The 16,143-nt window shown below is 40.0% G+C and overlaps 1 protein-coding gene across 9 annotated transcripts in view; it reads right to left on the bottom strand.

The window, feature by feature from the left end:
• The window catches only part of EFCAB5 (EF-hand calcium binding domain 5), a 187,299-nt gene that overhangs the window by 83,257 nt on the left and 87,899 nt on the right, over positions 1-16,143 (bottom strand). For all 9 annotated transcript variants that reach the window (XR_004179272.1, XR_004179271.1, XM_031657008.1 and 6 more), the window contains one exon: positions 7,832-7,987. Coding sequence is in view for 7 of the 9 variants with exons in the window: in XM_031657008.1 (XP_031512868.1) it covers positions 7,832-7,987 (156 nt within the window). In the remaining 2 variants the exon portion in view is untranslated. The remainder of the gene's footprint in view (positions 1-7,831; positions 7,988-16,143) is intronic.

Genomic DNA, 16,143 nt, shown 5'->3' with positions numbered 1-16,143 from the left:
GAGCTCTTGGGTAACCAGGTGCATCTCAATGAACAGTAATATTTTGAAAGGAATCTTTTTTTCTGAGCAGTCAGTCTCCACAGTGTGTTAAAATATTCAGTAAACTATGCCACAGACATATCTACTGTCATCTAGGCTTTGCTGTTTCCTTTATAGAGCACGGGCAGAGTAGATTTGGCATAATTCTTAAGGGCTAGGATTTTTGAAATGGTCAATGAGCGCTGGTTTCAACTGAAAGTCACTGGTTGCACTAGCCTCTAAGAGAATCTGCCAGTCCTTTGAAGCTTTGAAGCCAGACATTGACTTCTCTCAGAAATAAGGCTGTTTGCTTTCTTATCACTTGTGTCTTCGTGGGAGTAGTGCTTTTAACTTCCTTCAAAAACTTTTCCTTGCATTCACAACTTGGCTAACTGGAGCAAGGGGCCTAGCTTTCAGCCACCTCTTGGCTTTCAACATGCCTTCCTTACTAAGATGAATCATTTCTAGCTTTTGATTTAAAGTGAGAGTTATGTGACTCTTCCTTTCACTTGAATACAATTAATAACCCTTTTTAGGGTTATTAATTGGCCTAATTTTAACATTGTTGTATCTCAGGAAATAGGGAGGCTTTAAAGCATTCCCTTATATAGTATTTCATTAACCTCTCTTTCTCTTTTTCTTCGTTTATAAACAATGCATCAAGAATTTTCTTTGTATGTGTATTTTTAATTTACTAATGCTTTTATTTCTATGGAATACAAATTTCAGGAATGGCTTGCCTGGCTGAAGCATGTATGTATTTTTTATTTAAGTAGATATATCCAGAATGCTTTGCAAAGATACAACTATTAAATTTTCACCAGGAATGTTTGAGAAATGTTTTTCTTCTATTCGTATCAGCGATAGGTATTATCACTAAAAACTATTTTTAGTCATCTATTGAGTATATAGTGATTCCATGAATTGTGTGTTCATATCTTTTGCCCATATTTTGGGGGGTGGGGGTGCCTATATAGAGTCCTGCCATCAGATAAAGGAGAGTCTAGCTCAGTGCCAGCCACGGTACTTGTTGACTGTGACTGTGGAGTATGTACTTCATCTCATTGAGTCATCTGGAAGTTTTATTTTGGTATTTGCTATTTATGTCCATAGTTCTTCTTGTCCTAACCCAGGTGTCTTCTTGAGAGTACTCCCAGAACTTTCACAGTCATCATCTCTGCACACCCACTGTCCTTTACACACAGGTATTTAGGAATAGTCATCATCTTTCCTCTGGCCACAGGAGTGAAAGGGAGTATCTTCAGGCCCATCTACCTACACCCTACCTTCTATAGCTGCTACTCTTTCTCTTTAGTGCCATGTTGAATTTAGCACTTCTCTATGAAGCTTGTAGTCTCTGAGCTACACTTAGAAAATGAAGTATAAGTGCCCGTTGTTCTTAAATTTCCTCTCAACCTACCTGGAATTTCCAGGGGTGTCAATAATGTTGCCCTCAATCTCCAACCATGATTGGAGCTCAGGAATGGAAGATCAGGTGCTAACCCTGACTTAGGGAACCAGACAACCTCTAAACTCTAGTCACATGCACTCCAACCTCCTTCTCTCATCAGCTGGTCACAATTTCCCATTGATAGAATAACTGCTTTGATGCCACATTTTGCATTCTTCTTTACTTTATGATTCTCCATTGTTTCTTAAGAGCCCAGCATAGGCCGGGCGCGGTGGCTCAAGCCTGTAATCCCAGCACTTTGGGAGGCCGAGATGGGCGGATCACAAGGTCAGGAGATCGAGACCATCCTGGCTAACCCAGTGAAACCCCGTCTCTACTAAAAAAATACAAAAAACTAGCCGGGCGAGGTGGCGGGCGCCTGCAGTCCCAGCTACTCGGGAGGCTGAGGCAGGAGAATGGCGTAAACCTGGGAGGCGGAGCTTGCAGTGAGCTGAGATCCGGCCACTGCACTCCAGCCTGGGTGACAGAGCGAGACTCTGTCTCAAAAAAAAAAAAAAAAGAGCCCAGCATTTTCCATTTAAAGTCTGGGCTTTTAGAACTTTAGAACTTTTGTCTCAGCTGCTGGTTAAAAATATACATTTGAGGCTGGATGTGGTGGCTCACACCTGTAATGCCAGGGCTTTGGGAGGCCAAGGTGGGAAGATCTCTTGAGCCAGAAGATCAAGAACAGCCTGGGCAACATAGACTCTGTTTCTACAAAAATTTAAAAATTAGCCAGGCATGGTGGTACATGCCTGTAGTCCTAGCTATTTGGGAGGCTGAGGTGGGAGATTACTTGAACCCAGGAGGTAAAGGCTGTAGTAAGCTATGATCATGCTGCTGCATTCTAGCCTGGGTGATAGAGTGAGGCTCTGTCTCTCACAGGTGCGCTCTCTCTCTCTCTCTCTATTAGAGAATGGATATTGATATCTATTAGAGAATGGATTATCTCTATTAGAGAGAGAGAGAGAGTTTTTGGTCATCTATTTTTGGTCATATATAGTATATATATATATATATATAGAGAGAGAGAGAGACTCATATATATATTAATATATATTAAATATATATAAATATATAGTTATTTATGCCTGTGTGTGTATAAGACATATACATAGTCATTATGTTATGCATTTTGGGGCTTTGTTCCCAGATATATATTCCGTTCAGAAACTCATATAACTTCTTTTTTTGAGACTCTATCTTTCCTCTGAGGGGGTTAAAATATGCTATTCTGGCATATTGACTAAGTTAAAGACACTTGAAAAGCAACAGATATGAGAAGATCACCTGACCTTTGTGCTGTTTCTTCAAAGCAGAAGATGAAATTCCCATGTGAAAGTAACTCTCCCTATACTATAAGGAAAGGCATAATTGTTATCTTCAAGGATGAGAAGTTGAGACCAACAGAATACTGTACAGACGTTGTTAGAATAACTCTTATCTTTTAAGACTCCCCATATAATTTAGTCACATTTTCACAGTTTGCTGTTCTTTGTCCAATCCAATACATAAGTAACTGACTCTAAGTGCTTCTTTGGGCCTTCATTTCCTTAAGAGGACTCCTGTGCCATATAAAACTTGTAACTAAATTTGTACGGTTTTCTCCTATTATTCTGTCATGTCAGTTTAATGCTCAGACCCAGCAGGGATCCTACAAGGACGCAGGTGTAGTTTTTCCGCCCCTGCATATAACTACTGCTTGAATGATGGGAAGAAAAGCAAAGAATGAAAGCAAACCTCAGTTAATTGCTCTAAATATTATCCCACTACGTTTGTTACAGCACACGAATTGGTGTTAAATTGGCCAACAGAGAATAGTTATCCTTCGGGCATTTTACCAGGGAGTAAAACTTTGACATTTGTCACCCAATATTTATTACAAACTCTGTTAAAAGAAGCAATATTCAATAAGGGTTGACTGAAAGACACATAGACATTTCAGATTTTATAAAATATATTCCTGGCTTCATTCAAATTAGCAGGAATTTGAGAACCTAGATGGCAATATATTGGTTCTTTTAAGAATTGCTTTTTCTGAATTGCAGTCCAGTGTGGCATCGTTTGCCTACATTTGAAATAACTATAAGAAATTGCCCTAAAAAAGTCATTGTTTAATTTATTACAATCCCATCATAAAAGATTTTCACTTCAGTACATAAGGGCCCCTTTAATAAAGAGAAGCTCCTAACTGTAATTTGAACCCCAGGATTCATTGATTTTTTGAAGGGTTTTTGTGTCTCTATCTCCTTCAGTTCTGCTCTGATCTTAGTTATTTCTTGCCTTCTGCTAGCTTTTTTTTTTTTAAAAGATCAACAAAATTGATAGACCGCTAGCAAGACTAATAAAGAATAAAAGAGAGAAGAATCAAGTAGACGCAATAAAAAATGATGAAGGGGATATCACCACCGATCCCACAGAAATACAAACTACCATCAGAGAACACTATAAACACCTCTACGCAAATAAACCAGAAAATCTAGAAGAAATGGATAAATTCCTGGACACATACACCCTCCCAAGACTAAACCAGGAAGAAGTTGAATCCCTGAATAGATCAATAACAGGCTCTGAAATTGAGGCAGTAATTAATAGCCTACCAACCAAAAAAAGTCCAGGACCAGACGGATTCATAGCCGAATTCTACCAGAGGTACAAAGAGGAGCTGGTACCATTCCTTCTGAAACTATTCCAGTGAATAGAAAAAGAGGGAATCCTCCCTGACTCATTTTATGAGGCCAGCATCATCCTAATACCAAAGCCTGGCAGAGACACAACAAAAAAAGATAATTTTAGACCAATATCCCTGATGAACATCTACGCAAAAATCCTCAATAAAATACTGGCAAACCGAATCCAGCAACACATCAAAAAGCTTATCCACCATGACCAAGTGGGCTTCATCCCTGGGATGCAAGGCTGGTTCAACATTCGCAAATCAATAAATGGAATCCAGCATATAAACAGAACAAAAGACAAAAACCACATGATTATCTCAATAGATGCAGAAAAGGTCTTTGACAAAATTCAACAGCCCTTCATGCTAAAAACGCTCAATAAATTCGGTATTGATGGGACGTATCTCAAAATAATAAGAGCTATTTATGACAAACTCACAGCCAATATCATATTGAATGGGCAAAAACTGGAAGCATTCCCTTCGAAAACTGGCACAAGACAAGGATGCCCTCTCTCACCACTCCTATTCAACATAGTGTTGGAAGTTCTGGCCAGGGCAATCAGGCAGGGGAAAGAAATAAAGGGTATTCAATTAGGAAAAGAGGAAGTCAAGTTGTCTCTGTTTGCAGATGACATGATTGTACATTTAGAAAACCCCATCGTCTCAGCCCCAAATCTCCTCAAGCTGATAAGCAACTTCAGCAAAGTCCCAGGATACAAAATCAATGTGCAAAAATCACAAGCATTCTTATATACCGGTAACAGACAAATAGAGAGCCAAATCATGAATGAACTCCAATTCACAATTGCTTCAAAGAGAATAAAATACCTAGGAAGCCAACTTACAAGGGATGTGAAGGACCTCTTCAAGAAGAACTACAAACCACTGCTCAACGAAATAAAAAAGTACACAAACAAATGGAAGAACATTCCATGCTCATGGATAGGAAGAATCAATATTGTGAAAATGGCCATACTGCCCAAGGTAATTTATAGATTGAATGCCATCCCCATCAAGCTACCAATGACTTTCTTCACAGAATTGGAAAAAACTACTTTAAAGTTCATATGGAACCAAAAAAGAGCCCATATTGCCAAGTCAATCCTAAGCCAAAAGAACAAAGCTGGAGGCATCACGCTACCTGACTTCAAACTATACTACAAGGCTATAGTAACCAAAACAGCATGGTACTGGTACCAAAACAGAGGTATAGACCAATGGAACAGAACAGAGCCCTCAGAAATAATACCACACATCTACAACCATCTGATCTTTGACAACCCTGACAAAAACAAGAAATGGGGAAATGATTCCCTATTTAATAAATGGTACTGGGAAAACTGCCTAGCCATATGTAGAAAGCTGAAACTGGATCCCTTCCTTACACCTTATACAAAAATTAATTCCAGGTGGATTAAATACTGAAATGTTAGACCTAAAACCATAAAAACCCTAGAAGAAAACCTAGACAACACCATTCAGGACATAGGCATGGGTAAGGACTTCATGTCTAAAACACCAAAAGCAATGGCAACAAAAGCCAAAATTGATAAATGAGATCTAATTAAACTAGAGAGCTTCTGCACAGCAAACGAAACTACCATCAGAGTGAACAGGCAACCTACAAAATGGGAGAAAATTTTTGCAATCTACTCATCTAACAAACAGCTAATATCCAGAATCTACAAAGAACTCAAACAAATTTACAAGAAAAAAACAAACAACCCCATCAAAAAGTGGGTGAAAGATATGAACAGACACTTCTCAAAAGAAGACATTTATGCAGCCAACAGACACATGAAAAAATGCTCATCATCACTGGCCATCAGAGAAATGCAAATCAAAACCACAATGAGATACCATCTCACACAAGTTAGAATGGCGATCATTAAAAAGTCAGGAAACAACAGGTGCTGGAGAGGATGTGGAGAAATAGGAACACTTTTACACCGTTGGTGGGACTGTAAACTAGTTCAACCATTGTGGAAGACAGTGTGGCGATTCCTCAAGGATCCAGAACTAGAAATACCATTTGACACAACCATCCCATTACTGGGTATATACCCAAAGGATTATAAATCATGCTGCTATAAAGACACATGCACATGTATGTTTATTGTGGCACTACTCACAATAGCAAAGACTTGGAACCAACCCAAATGTCCATCAATGACAGACTGGATTAAGAAAATGTGGCACATATACACTATGGAATACCATGCAGCCATAAAAAAGGATGAGTTCCTGTCCTTTGTAGGGACATGGATGAAGCTGGAAACCATCATTCTCAGCAAACTATTGCAAGAACAGAAAACCAAACACCACATGTTCTCACTCATAGGTGGGAATTGAACAGTGAGAACACTTGGACACAGGAAGGGAACATCACACACCAGGGCCTGTCGTGGGGTGGAGGGAAGGGGGAGGAATAGCATTAGGAGATATACCTAATGTAAATGACTAGTTAATGGGTGCAGCACACCAACATGGCACATGTATACTTATATAACAAACCTGCATATGGTGCACATGTACCCTAGAAATTTAAGTATAATGAATAAAAAATAAAAATAAAAATTTGAACCCCAAATGTCTGTACTTCTTAGCACTTGTTTGTAATTATCTTTTTTTTTTTTTTTGAGATGGAGTTTCACTCTGTTGCCCAGGCTGGAGTGCAGTGGCGTGATCTCGGCTCACTGCAAGTTCTGCCTCCCGGGTTCATGCCATTCTCCTGCCTCAGCCTCACAAGTAGCTGGGACCACAGGCACCCGCCACCACGCCTGGCTAATTTTTTGTATTTTTAGTAGAGACGGGGTTTCACCGTGTTAGCCAGGATGGTCTCGATCTCCTGACCTCATGATCCGCCCGCCTCAGGCCTCCCAAAGTGCTGGGATTACAGGCGTGAGCCACTGCGCCCGGTCAGTAATTATCTTATAAACATTGTCATTAGTGTGTTTGGTCATGTTTTCCTTTTCACATTCACTGCTAGGAATCTTAGATCCAAACTTGTAAACAACCCACGACGACTATTTAGGTCATTATTTGGGGCTTTGTTCCTAGCTTCATTTGCTATCCTCTCTCTTATTTTTTTTTGAGACGGAGTCTCGCTCTGTCACCCAGGCTGGAGTGCAGTGGCCGGATCTCAGCTCACTGCAAGCTCCGCCTCCCGGGTTTACGCCATTCTCCTGCCTCAGCCTCCCGAGTAGCTGGGACTGCAGGCGCCCGCCACCTCGCCCGGCTAGTTTTTTGTATTTTTTAGTAGAGACGGGGTTTCACTGGGTTAGCCAGGATGGTCTCGATCTCCTGACCTCGTGATCCGCCCGTCTCGGCCTCCCAAAGTGCTGGGATTACAGGCTTGAGCCACCGCGCCCGGCCTATTTTTTTCTTCTTTCATCCTACTTTTAGTTTACATTTTGTTGTTGCATCTTCTCTATTCTTGTGAGCTTACTTAAATCCTTTCTGGACATGGAGATACAAACAAATAAATATAAGGTTCATAAACAAATATATTTCAGTAAAGTTTGTATCTATTTTGTAGAGATGGGCTTTCACCATGTTGTCTAGACGGGTCTCAAACTCCTGGGCTCAAGCAATCCACCAGCCTCAGCCTCCTAAAGTGCTGGGATTACAGGCGTGAGCCACATGTCTGGCCAAGAAGCAATTCTTTAAATGTCTTAACCCACCTTCCCATGGTCACAATGTAGGAAGAGTTCAGCGAACATCTGCCTCCGCATGTCAGCTTTTATGACCTCCCGGAATTCATCTGCAGAGTGGCAAAGGTGCTTAAGGAGTTCCTCAAACATTTCACTCTTCAAGTCTTTAATATGTGAAGAGATGTACTACAGGGAAAAAAAGAGGATAAACGATTGACTTAAAACCATGCTCTACTTGGATTTTCCCCAGGATTCAACCAATGTGCATGAAATACATTGGCTGTAAAATGTTTCCATATGATTTGCTTATCACTTAGATGAAGCATTTTCATGTTAGCTGCTCTAAAAGCTGTGATGCAGAGAGAGGTAACTAATGCAGTCCCCAGTACCACACATCAGTGGGACTAGATATATTTGGAGCTATTTCCCTCTATATCACATCAACATTATATAGGGCAGACTTTCCTCACAGTATGAAATAGCAGTAGTTGCCTGTAAAATGCTACCTGCAAATTAAAAATTCTAAAAATTGAATGCAGTTTTTCTATGGTATATATATATATGGTATACAAAAGCACATGTATTGCAAGACTGGCTGCATTTAATTACTGGCGTGTAAGGGACAAGGATCATGGGTGGCTTTTTGTTTTTTGATATTGCAATAAGATATCCTTTGTCTATGATCTTCTTTTAAAAGTACAGGGACTGAAAACATCTATACTCTTTGGCCATTTCTCTTGATCCCTGTTGAGTAGATTCCCAGAAGTGGAATTTCTAGCTTAGAGGATTAATGCACCTGAATATTTTGTAGGTTTGACATGGGGCTTGCACCCTTTTGCACTCCTATCACTAATGCATGAGTGACTATTTCTTCTCAGCCTCACCATCAGTGTGTATTGGCATCTGAGTTTTTGCCAATTTGATAGGTCAGGAACGAATTACATTCTTGGTCTACACTTTGCTATAAGAGGTAGAAGGGCCGGGCGCGGTGGCTCAAGCCTGTAATCCCAGCACTTTGGGAGGCCGAGACGGGCGGATCACGAGGTCAGGAGATCGAGACCATCCTGGCTAACACGGTGAAACCCCGTCTCTACTAAAAAATACAAAAAACTAGCCGGGCGTGGTGGCGGGTGCCTGTAGTCCCAGCTACTTGGGAGGCTGAGGCAGGAGAATGGCGTGAACCGGGGGGGGGGCTTGCGGTGAGCTGGGATCCCCGCCATTCCCCCCCACCGGGGGGGAAAGGAGGACCCCCCTCACAAAAAAAAAAAAAAAAAAAAAAAGATGTAGAAGGTATCCTGTGATAGAGAGAAGTGATCAAGCACTGCAAGAGTTTCTGAGAGTACTCCTTTGAAAGTGTGAGCTCTGTTCACAGCCGATGATTTCCTCCCCTGCCTCATGCACAGAAGTAGCCAAAGTTATACTGCATGACCCCACTTCCATAGCCATAAATGATTGAACCAGGGGAAACACTTAAGGCCATTCAGATTCTCTCCACTAGGAACTGGGGATTACAACTGAGTAACAGCCAGTTAATCTGAGTGGGCCTGAATTTGTGAATGTGTAGTCGAGGCAAAACTTTACATCCACTCTCTTAGGGTCTTTGGCTGGGCCTGAGAATTAAATTGACATAAGATAGGTTAGTAGGAGAAAGGCATAAAGATTTAATATAAATTTTATGTGACATAGGAGCTGTCATAAAGAAATGAAGACCCAAAGAAATGGCAAAAACTACATGCTTTTATTAATATATTGGGTTGAACAAAGAGAGGCAATTGTGGAAAAGTAACTAAATTATGTTGGGAAGCTAAAAGGAAGATAATAATTATCTTAACAAGGTCTGTTTGTACAGAATTCTCTCAGCTAAGACTCCCGATTGAATAATGTTTCCTTTCTCCTAATACAGGGAGGACATCGTTCACATGGGAGATTTTAACTTCCTATTTTCAGGAAGAAAAAGGGAGATTAGAATGCCCTTCTTGTATCTATTTTTCAAGTACCTTTAGCTGAAAGTAATCCTTATGCCAGAGTGGAATGTTTTGGGGTAGCATATTTTGCCACCCTTCAAATGTAAATTTAAGAGTTTTGGGGTGGCCAGATTCCTCCATGTGAACTGAGACTGCCGGGAAAGTCTGTTATGGAGAGAAACAGATGAAATGGAAAGCAGAGAGAAGCAGTCTTAACACTTTCCAAGTCCTCGTTCTAGTCTCTTCCCGAAGCCCTTGGATTGTGTACATTTCATATTCAGCTGTACAGCTCAGGTTGGTTTCTGGTTCTTGTAATTGGCATGCATTTAACATGGTTTGTAAAAATCATGTTCCACTTTAGTAATTTGTTTAAAATGGAACATGTTTTTGGCATATTTCATTGACATATAATTTTTGTTTTTATTTTTTTAGAGATAGGGTCTCATTCTGTTGCCCAAGCTGGAGCGCAGTGGTACAGTGGCACAATCATGGCTCACTGCAGCCTTGACCACAAGAATCAAGTGATCCTCCTACCTCAGCCTCCTGAGTTGCTGGAACTACAGGTGCGAGCCACCACACCTGGCTAATTAAAAAAACAAAAACAAAAACAAAAACAAAAAAAAAAACAACTGTGTGTGTAGAGATAGCGTCTCACTATGTTGCCCAAACTGGTCTTAAACTCCTGGGCTCAGGTGATCTTCCTGCTTCAGCCTCCCAAAGTACTGAAATTACAGGCATGAGCCACTGTACCCAGGATCACTGTCATTATTCTTGATGGATCAATGCACACAGTTAAGTTCTTATCTGTTACCATGGGAAGCAGAGTAGTGGAAACGGCTAAGAACTTACTCTGAAGCCTGTCTGGGCTCAACTCCCTGTTCTCATGTCCCTTCATTTGTGAAATGGGTATCACAGTAGTAGTTACCTCACTGAGTTATGGTATGTACGATCTGGGTGTTTCACGTAGTAAGTTCTCTTCAGCCATTGTGCTTGTCTACTCTTGAGGTAGGTAAGAAATTGGCCAAGAACATCTTCTTCATTAAATAAACAGTCCTCTTAGCTGATAAACAACTTTAGAAGGAGAAAACCCAACAAGATCAGCGGTTCTCAAAGTGTGATCCCTAGATCAACAGCATCAGCATCATCTGAGAACTTGTCAGAAATGCAAATTTTTGAGCCCCCTCACCCCCCACATTTACTGAATCAGAAATTCTGGGGGTAGGGCCCAACAAGCTATAGTTTAACAAGCCTCCCAGGTAATTCTGATGCTCGTTAAAGTTTGAGAACCACTGAACTCCATGATCTGGAGTATCTGGTCCTAATTAGTCCCGTATCCTAAGATCCTGTTGTTTGATCCTTAATGACTTTTAACTTGACTAATAGGTATTTTTCTATATTACTCATAAGTTAGAATTATTGAATAATTGACATTTTCTGGCAGCATTGTAGCTCAGTCCTCTAATGCTGAAAAAAAATTGGTATTTGGAAGAATCATCCTGTTTTAAATTAAGTTTTTGGGAACTGACTTCAAAGCCATATGAGTTTTCTGGCTGTGGGAATGCTATTGAATCAATAATTAGTTTTAAAAGGCTGAGGCAGGAGGATCGCTTGGGGCCAAGAGCTTGAAGCCAGCCTGAGAAACATAGGAAGACTTCATCTCTACAAAAGATTTAAAAATTTAGCCAAGAGTGGTGGTGCATGCTTGTAGTCCCACTTAGGAGGCTGAGGTGGGAGGATCACTTGAACCCAGTAGTTCAAGGTTTCAGTGAGCTATGACCACATCATTCCAGCCTAGGCAACAGAGCAGGACCCTGTTTCAAAAAAAAAAAAAAAAAAGAATTAGTTAAAAAACCTTTCTCTGGGCTGGGCACAGTGGCTCACGCCTATAATCCCAGCACTTTGGGAGGCCGAGGTGGGCGGATCACCTGAAGTCAGGTGTTCAAGACCATCCTGGCCAACATGGTGAAACCCTGTCTACTAAAAATTAAAAATTAGCCGGGCATAATGGCGGGTGCCTGTAATCCCAGTTTTCAGGAGGCTGAGGCAGGAGAATCGCTTGAACCCTGGAGGCGGAGGTTGCAATGAGCCGAGATTGCGCCATTGCACTCCAGCCTAGGCAACAGAGCGAGCGAGACTCCGTCTCAAAACAAACAAACAAAAAAACAAACATCTTTTTCTGAGAGACACTTCTGGATTTTTCATCCCTGAAAGTTCTAAAGGAAAAACAATATTCTGGAGCTGTAGTCTGTGGGTTTTCTGAGTTTGCATATTCTGATTGTTCTGTAAGTATAGGCTAGCTGGCATAAAGACTAACAGTTGGCAATATCAACTACAAATCAAATTCCAAATATAAGAATTACAGAAGTTTGCCAATATCTCTTACAAAAACAGAAAAAGGTGAAAATAGATAGGAGCCTCCATGTTTTCATACCTTTCCAAGCAATGATTGCTTAATTTAAGAATAAATTACCAATATCCTTCAGTTAATATCTCTGTGAGCTGTTAAACATTCAAATTGTACTTAGTCAAGTTATCTCTATGTGCTAAGTCCCAATGTAATGAATTCTGGGATTTTCCTGTCTGACTTAATGCTGAGAATGTGGTAAATATCACATTTAATAGCTATTGTAAGATTCTATAGCTCTGGGCCAATGGGATTCATACTTATTTAATTGTAGACATACTGAAGAGTTGATGAAGTGGGTGATATAAGAGCAATAGGAAGAAAACTATGTTTGGAAACTATCTATCTTAGGTATTAACTTCCAAACAGTATTTGTAAGCGCTGGTAGTATACGAGGAGTGCAAACAAGGAGTACAGCATATTGAAGTACTCAGGTTATATTTGTTATCACTGAAGAAATGGTGTGTTCATGCAGCCTGTGGGCAGAGAATTAACTTTCCAGTTTTAGGGAGGAACCTTTAGAAAAAAAAAAAAACGATTAGGGCTAATTACATACAGACAGTCCCTGACTTATGATAGTTCGACTTAACAATTTTTCCACTTTATGATGACACAAAAGTGATATGCATTCAGTAGAAACTGTACTTTGAGTACCCATACAACAATTCTGTTTTTCACATTCAGTATAATATTTAATAAATTACATGAGCTACTCAACACCTTATTATAAAATAAGCTTTGTGTTAGATGATTTTGCGACTGTAGGCTAATATAAGTGTTCTGAGCACATTTAAGATGGTGTAGGCTAAACTGTGATGTTCAGTAGGTTAGATGAATTAAATGCATTTTTTACTTAGATATTTTCAACATACAATGAATTTACCAGGATGTAATCCCATCATAAGTCAAAGAGCATCTGCACTTAACAAATCTGTAACATACTTTTAACTCTTCTGATTTTTCAAAAGTCTGCTTAACAAATGAACAAAGGCCACATTTATTGTCTAGTAATAATAAAAATGACAGATTTAAAATGTGCCTCTGATGGTGAATGTTATGGGCTAAGTTTTACCTCCTAAAATTAATATGTTGACAGCCTAACCCTCAGTACCTCAAAATGTAACTGTATTTGGAGATAGGGTCTTTAAAGAGGTAATTAAATTAAAATGAGGTCAATAGGGTGGGCTCTAATCTAACTAGTGTTCTTAAAGAAGAGGAAATTTGGACTTAGACATGTACAGAGTGTACAGACTATGAAGACAAAGGGAAAAATCAGCCATCTATAAGCCAATGAGAGAGGCCCTCAGAAGAAACCAACCCTGCCAACACCTTTTCTCAGCCTTCTAACTTCCACAATTGTGAGGAATTAAATTTCGGTTGTTTAAACCTCCCAATCTGTGGTACTTTGGTATAGCAGCACTAGCAAACTAATACAGCCAAAAAGGATTTGCTGATCAGGCAGGTCCTTGATCTGTTTCAACAGTTGAAGACTGCCTAGGAAGAGACACATCCAGTTGGAGGGTAGCTCGCCTATTTTCCCGGCTTAGAATTCTCTCATTTCTCCCCAAGGTTTTCTCATATATTGTCACAGCATACTGCTGCCTCAACCTTGCCAAAAGCTGTGATTATTTTTTCTGTCTTTCCATGCTACATCTCAAAGCACATAAAAAACAAAATGAGTAAAACAAGCAAAAAATACAAGATACAGATGAACTAGAGACCGAATAGAAAGTCATTCAGATAAATATCATTGTAAGAAAAATGTACAGCCTGGATTTAGTAGAGTATATTAAAGGAAAGACAGAATCTTTGGGTACAGTTGACGAAGCCTTTCTCTTTAAAATTTAAACTTGGAGCCACATCAGTTTGAAGGCCTCAGATTGTATGACTGATATTAAACAATCCCATAAGGAAGTGACCATCTCAGAGTGGACCACCACTGAGCAAGAACAGAATGAGTCCCAAAAAAGAGAATCCAGGCAGAGGCATGGCCCTTATTCCTCCTGGCTAAGGGATACAACAGTTCCTCGGTGTAGCAGAATCAAAAGTCAATATCTGAATCCCATACTTTCTAGTATTTGTAGTTTTGCACATCATTATTCTTAAACCCATTATATGATTCGGGAGTGGACCTCAGACTGCTCGAGGCCCAGGCCTATTGAAGAACGCACCTGGGAAACTGACCTTTACTTTATACAGTCTCATAATAAACAGGAATGTATTGGGTGTTTTCACTTGCCCCTGGTAAGTAGATAGATGTGGGGCTAGAGTCTCCACAATAATCAGGTGGGAAGTAAGGTCCGGATAGGATGTAAGTATAGCCAAGTAAACTCCTCAAATCGAGTGACCAAGTGCTTCACTTTGCCTGGAACCAAAAACCCAGTTTTAACACAGAAAGTTTCCTGTTGCAGAAAACTCCTCAGTCCCAGGCAAGCCAGGACGGCTTGACACTCTATACCTCAATCCATGCTGATAGTGTAATCCCTGTGGGGAGCTTTGGGAGACTTCTGTTTGGACGCATGCTGTGTTGTATCCTGCTTTATATAACAAACTGTCTATATCTGTATCTTTTGCCATAAAAGAAACATTACAGCCTTTAGCTGTGTCTGCAGCATCTTTCTATCATCATTCCATTGGGACAATTACACATAATAAAGTATATAGAGAGTTCATATTCTATGGTATACAAGAGAAGAAGTTCAGAATATGCCACCCCCAAATATGCTACTTTGCCATAAGAATTATTCTGAGCTAAAGGTGCTTTAAAAATAAATAAATAAATAAAAGACCACCACGCCTGTAATCCCAGCACTTTGGGAGGCTGAGGCGGGTGAATCACGAGGTCAGGAGATCGAGACCATCCTGGCTAACACGGTGAAACCCCGTCTCTACTAAAAATACAAAAATTAGCCAAGCATGGTGGTGGGCACCTGTAGTCCCAGCTACTCGGGAGGCTGAGGCAGGAGAATGGCGTGAACCTGGGAGGTGGAGCTTGCAGTGAGCCGAGATCGCGCCACTGCACCTCCTTGTGTTTTTTAAAAGCAGAAGATGAAATTTTCTTGTGAAAGATGCCTCCTGCTGGGCACAGTGGTTCACATCTGAAATCCTAGCACTCTGGGAGACTGAAGTAGGAGGATCACTTGAGGCCAGGAATTTGAGACCAGCCTGGGCAACATAGCAAGCCCTCATTTCTACAAAAAAATTAAAAGAAAGATGCCCTCTCTAGACTAGAAGGAAAGCAATATTCTTATCATCAAGGATGGGAAGTTGAAACCAAGAGAATTCTGTATAGACCTTGTTAGAATAACAAAATCAGAGGAACATGTACAACTAAAGAAGTCCAGGAAATAAAAGAGAACTCTCCTACCTAAAAAGTTAATTAAATTTTTAATAACTACATTAATGATGTTTGAATAAAACAAATATACTTTTACAGTGGTTTTCTTTTGTAGGTAAACAAATTAACCAACTATATAATGAAATGAAACAGTAGATCCTCTGTCAGATTAAATGATGGGAATTTCAGAAAGGATCCACCTAACAACATCTGCATACTCTTGACCTGAACACAAGACAATATAGTTTGTTTTTCTAATGCAAGGCCACTGAAATCTAAGGGCTAACACTTCTATGTCTTTTCAAACTTGTATAGGGAACTCAGCAACAGTGTTAAAAGTGATACAAATTGTTAAGTTTTGTCTCCTGGAATGAGTTGTCTTTTGGGGATCAAATTGTTCTTATAATTTAAAACAAACCTGATATAGTCCTAAAACATATTTCTAAACACTTGACTTATAAAACAAAACAACAAAAAAACCCCAATATATTCTACCTTTTAAATTGTTTCTGTCAGTATATCAATGTTGAAAACATTGTTCTTAAGGTTCTTTCTGAAGTAAGGAAACAAAGAGGAAGGTGGAAGAAAATTAAAACTCATGACCACCAGATGAGTTTCTTACACGAAACCTGCCCTG

This window comes from Papio anubis, chromosome 17, assembly GCF_008728515.1.
Source record: "Papio anubis isolate 15944 chromosome 17, Panubis1.0, whole genome shotgun sequence".
NCBI lineage: Eukaryota > Metazoa > Chordata > Mammalia > Primates > Cercopithecidae > Papio > Papio anubis.
Note: the sequence above shows the minus strand (reverse complement) of the source record. Positions and strands in the feature narration are given on the sequence as shown.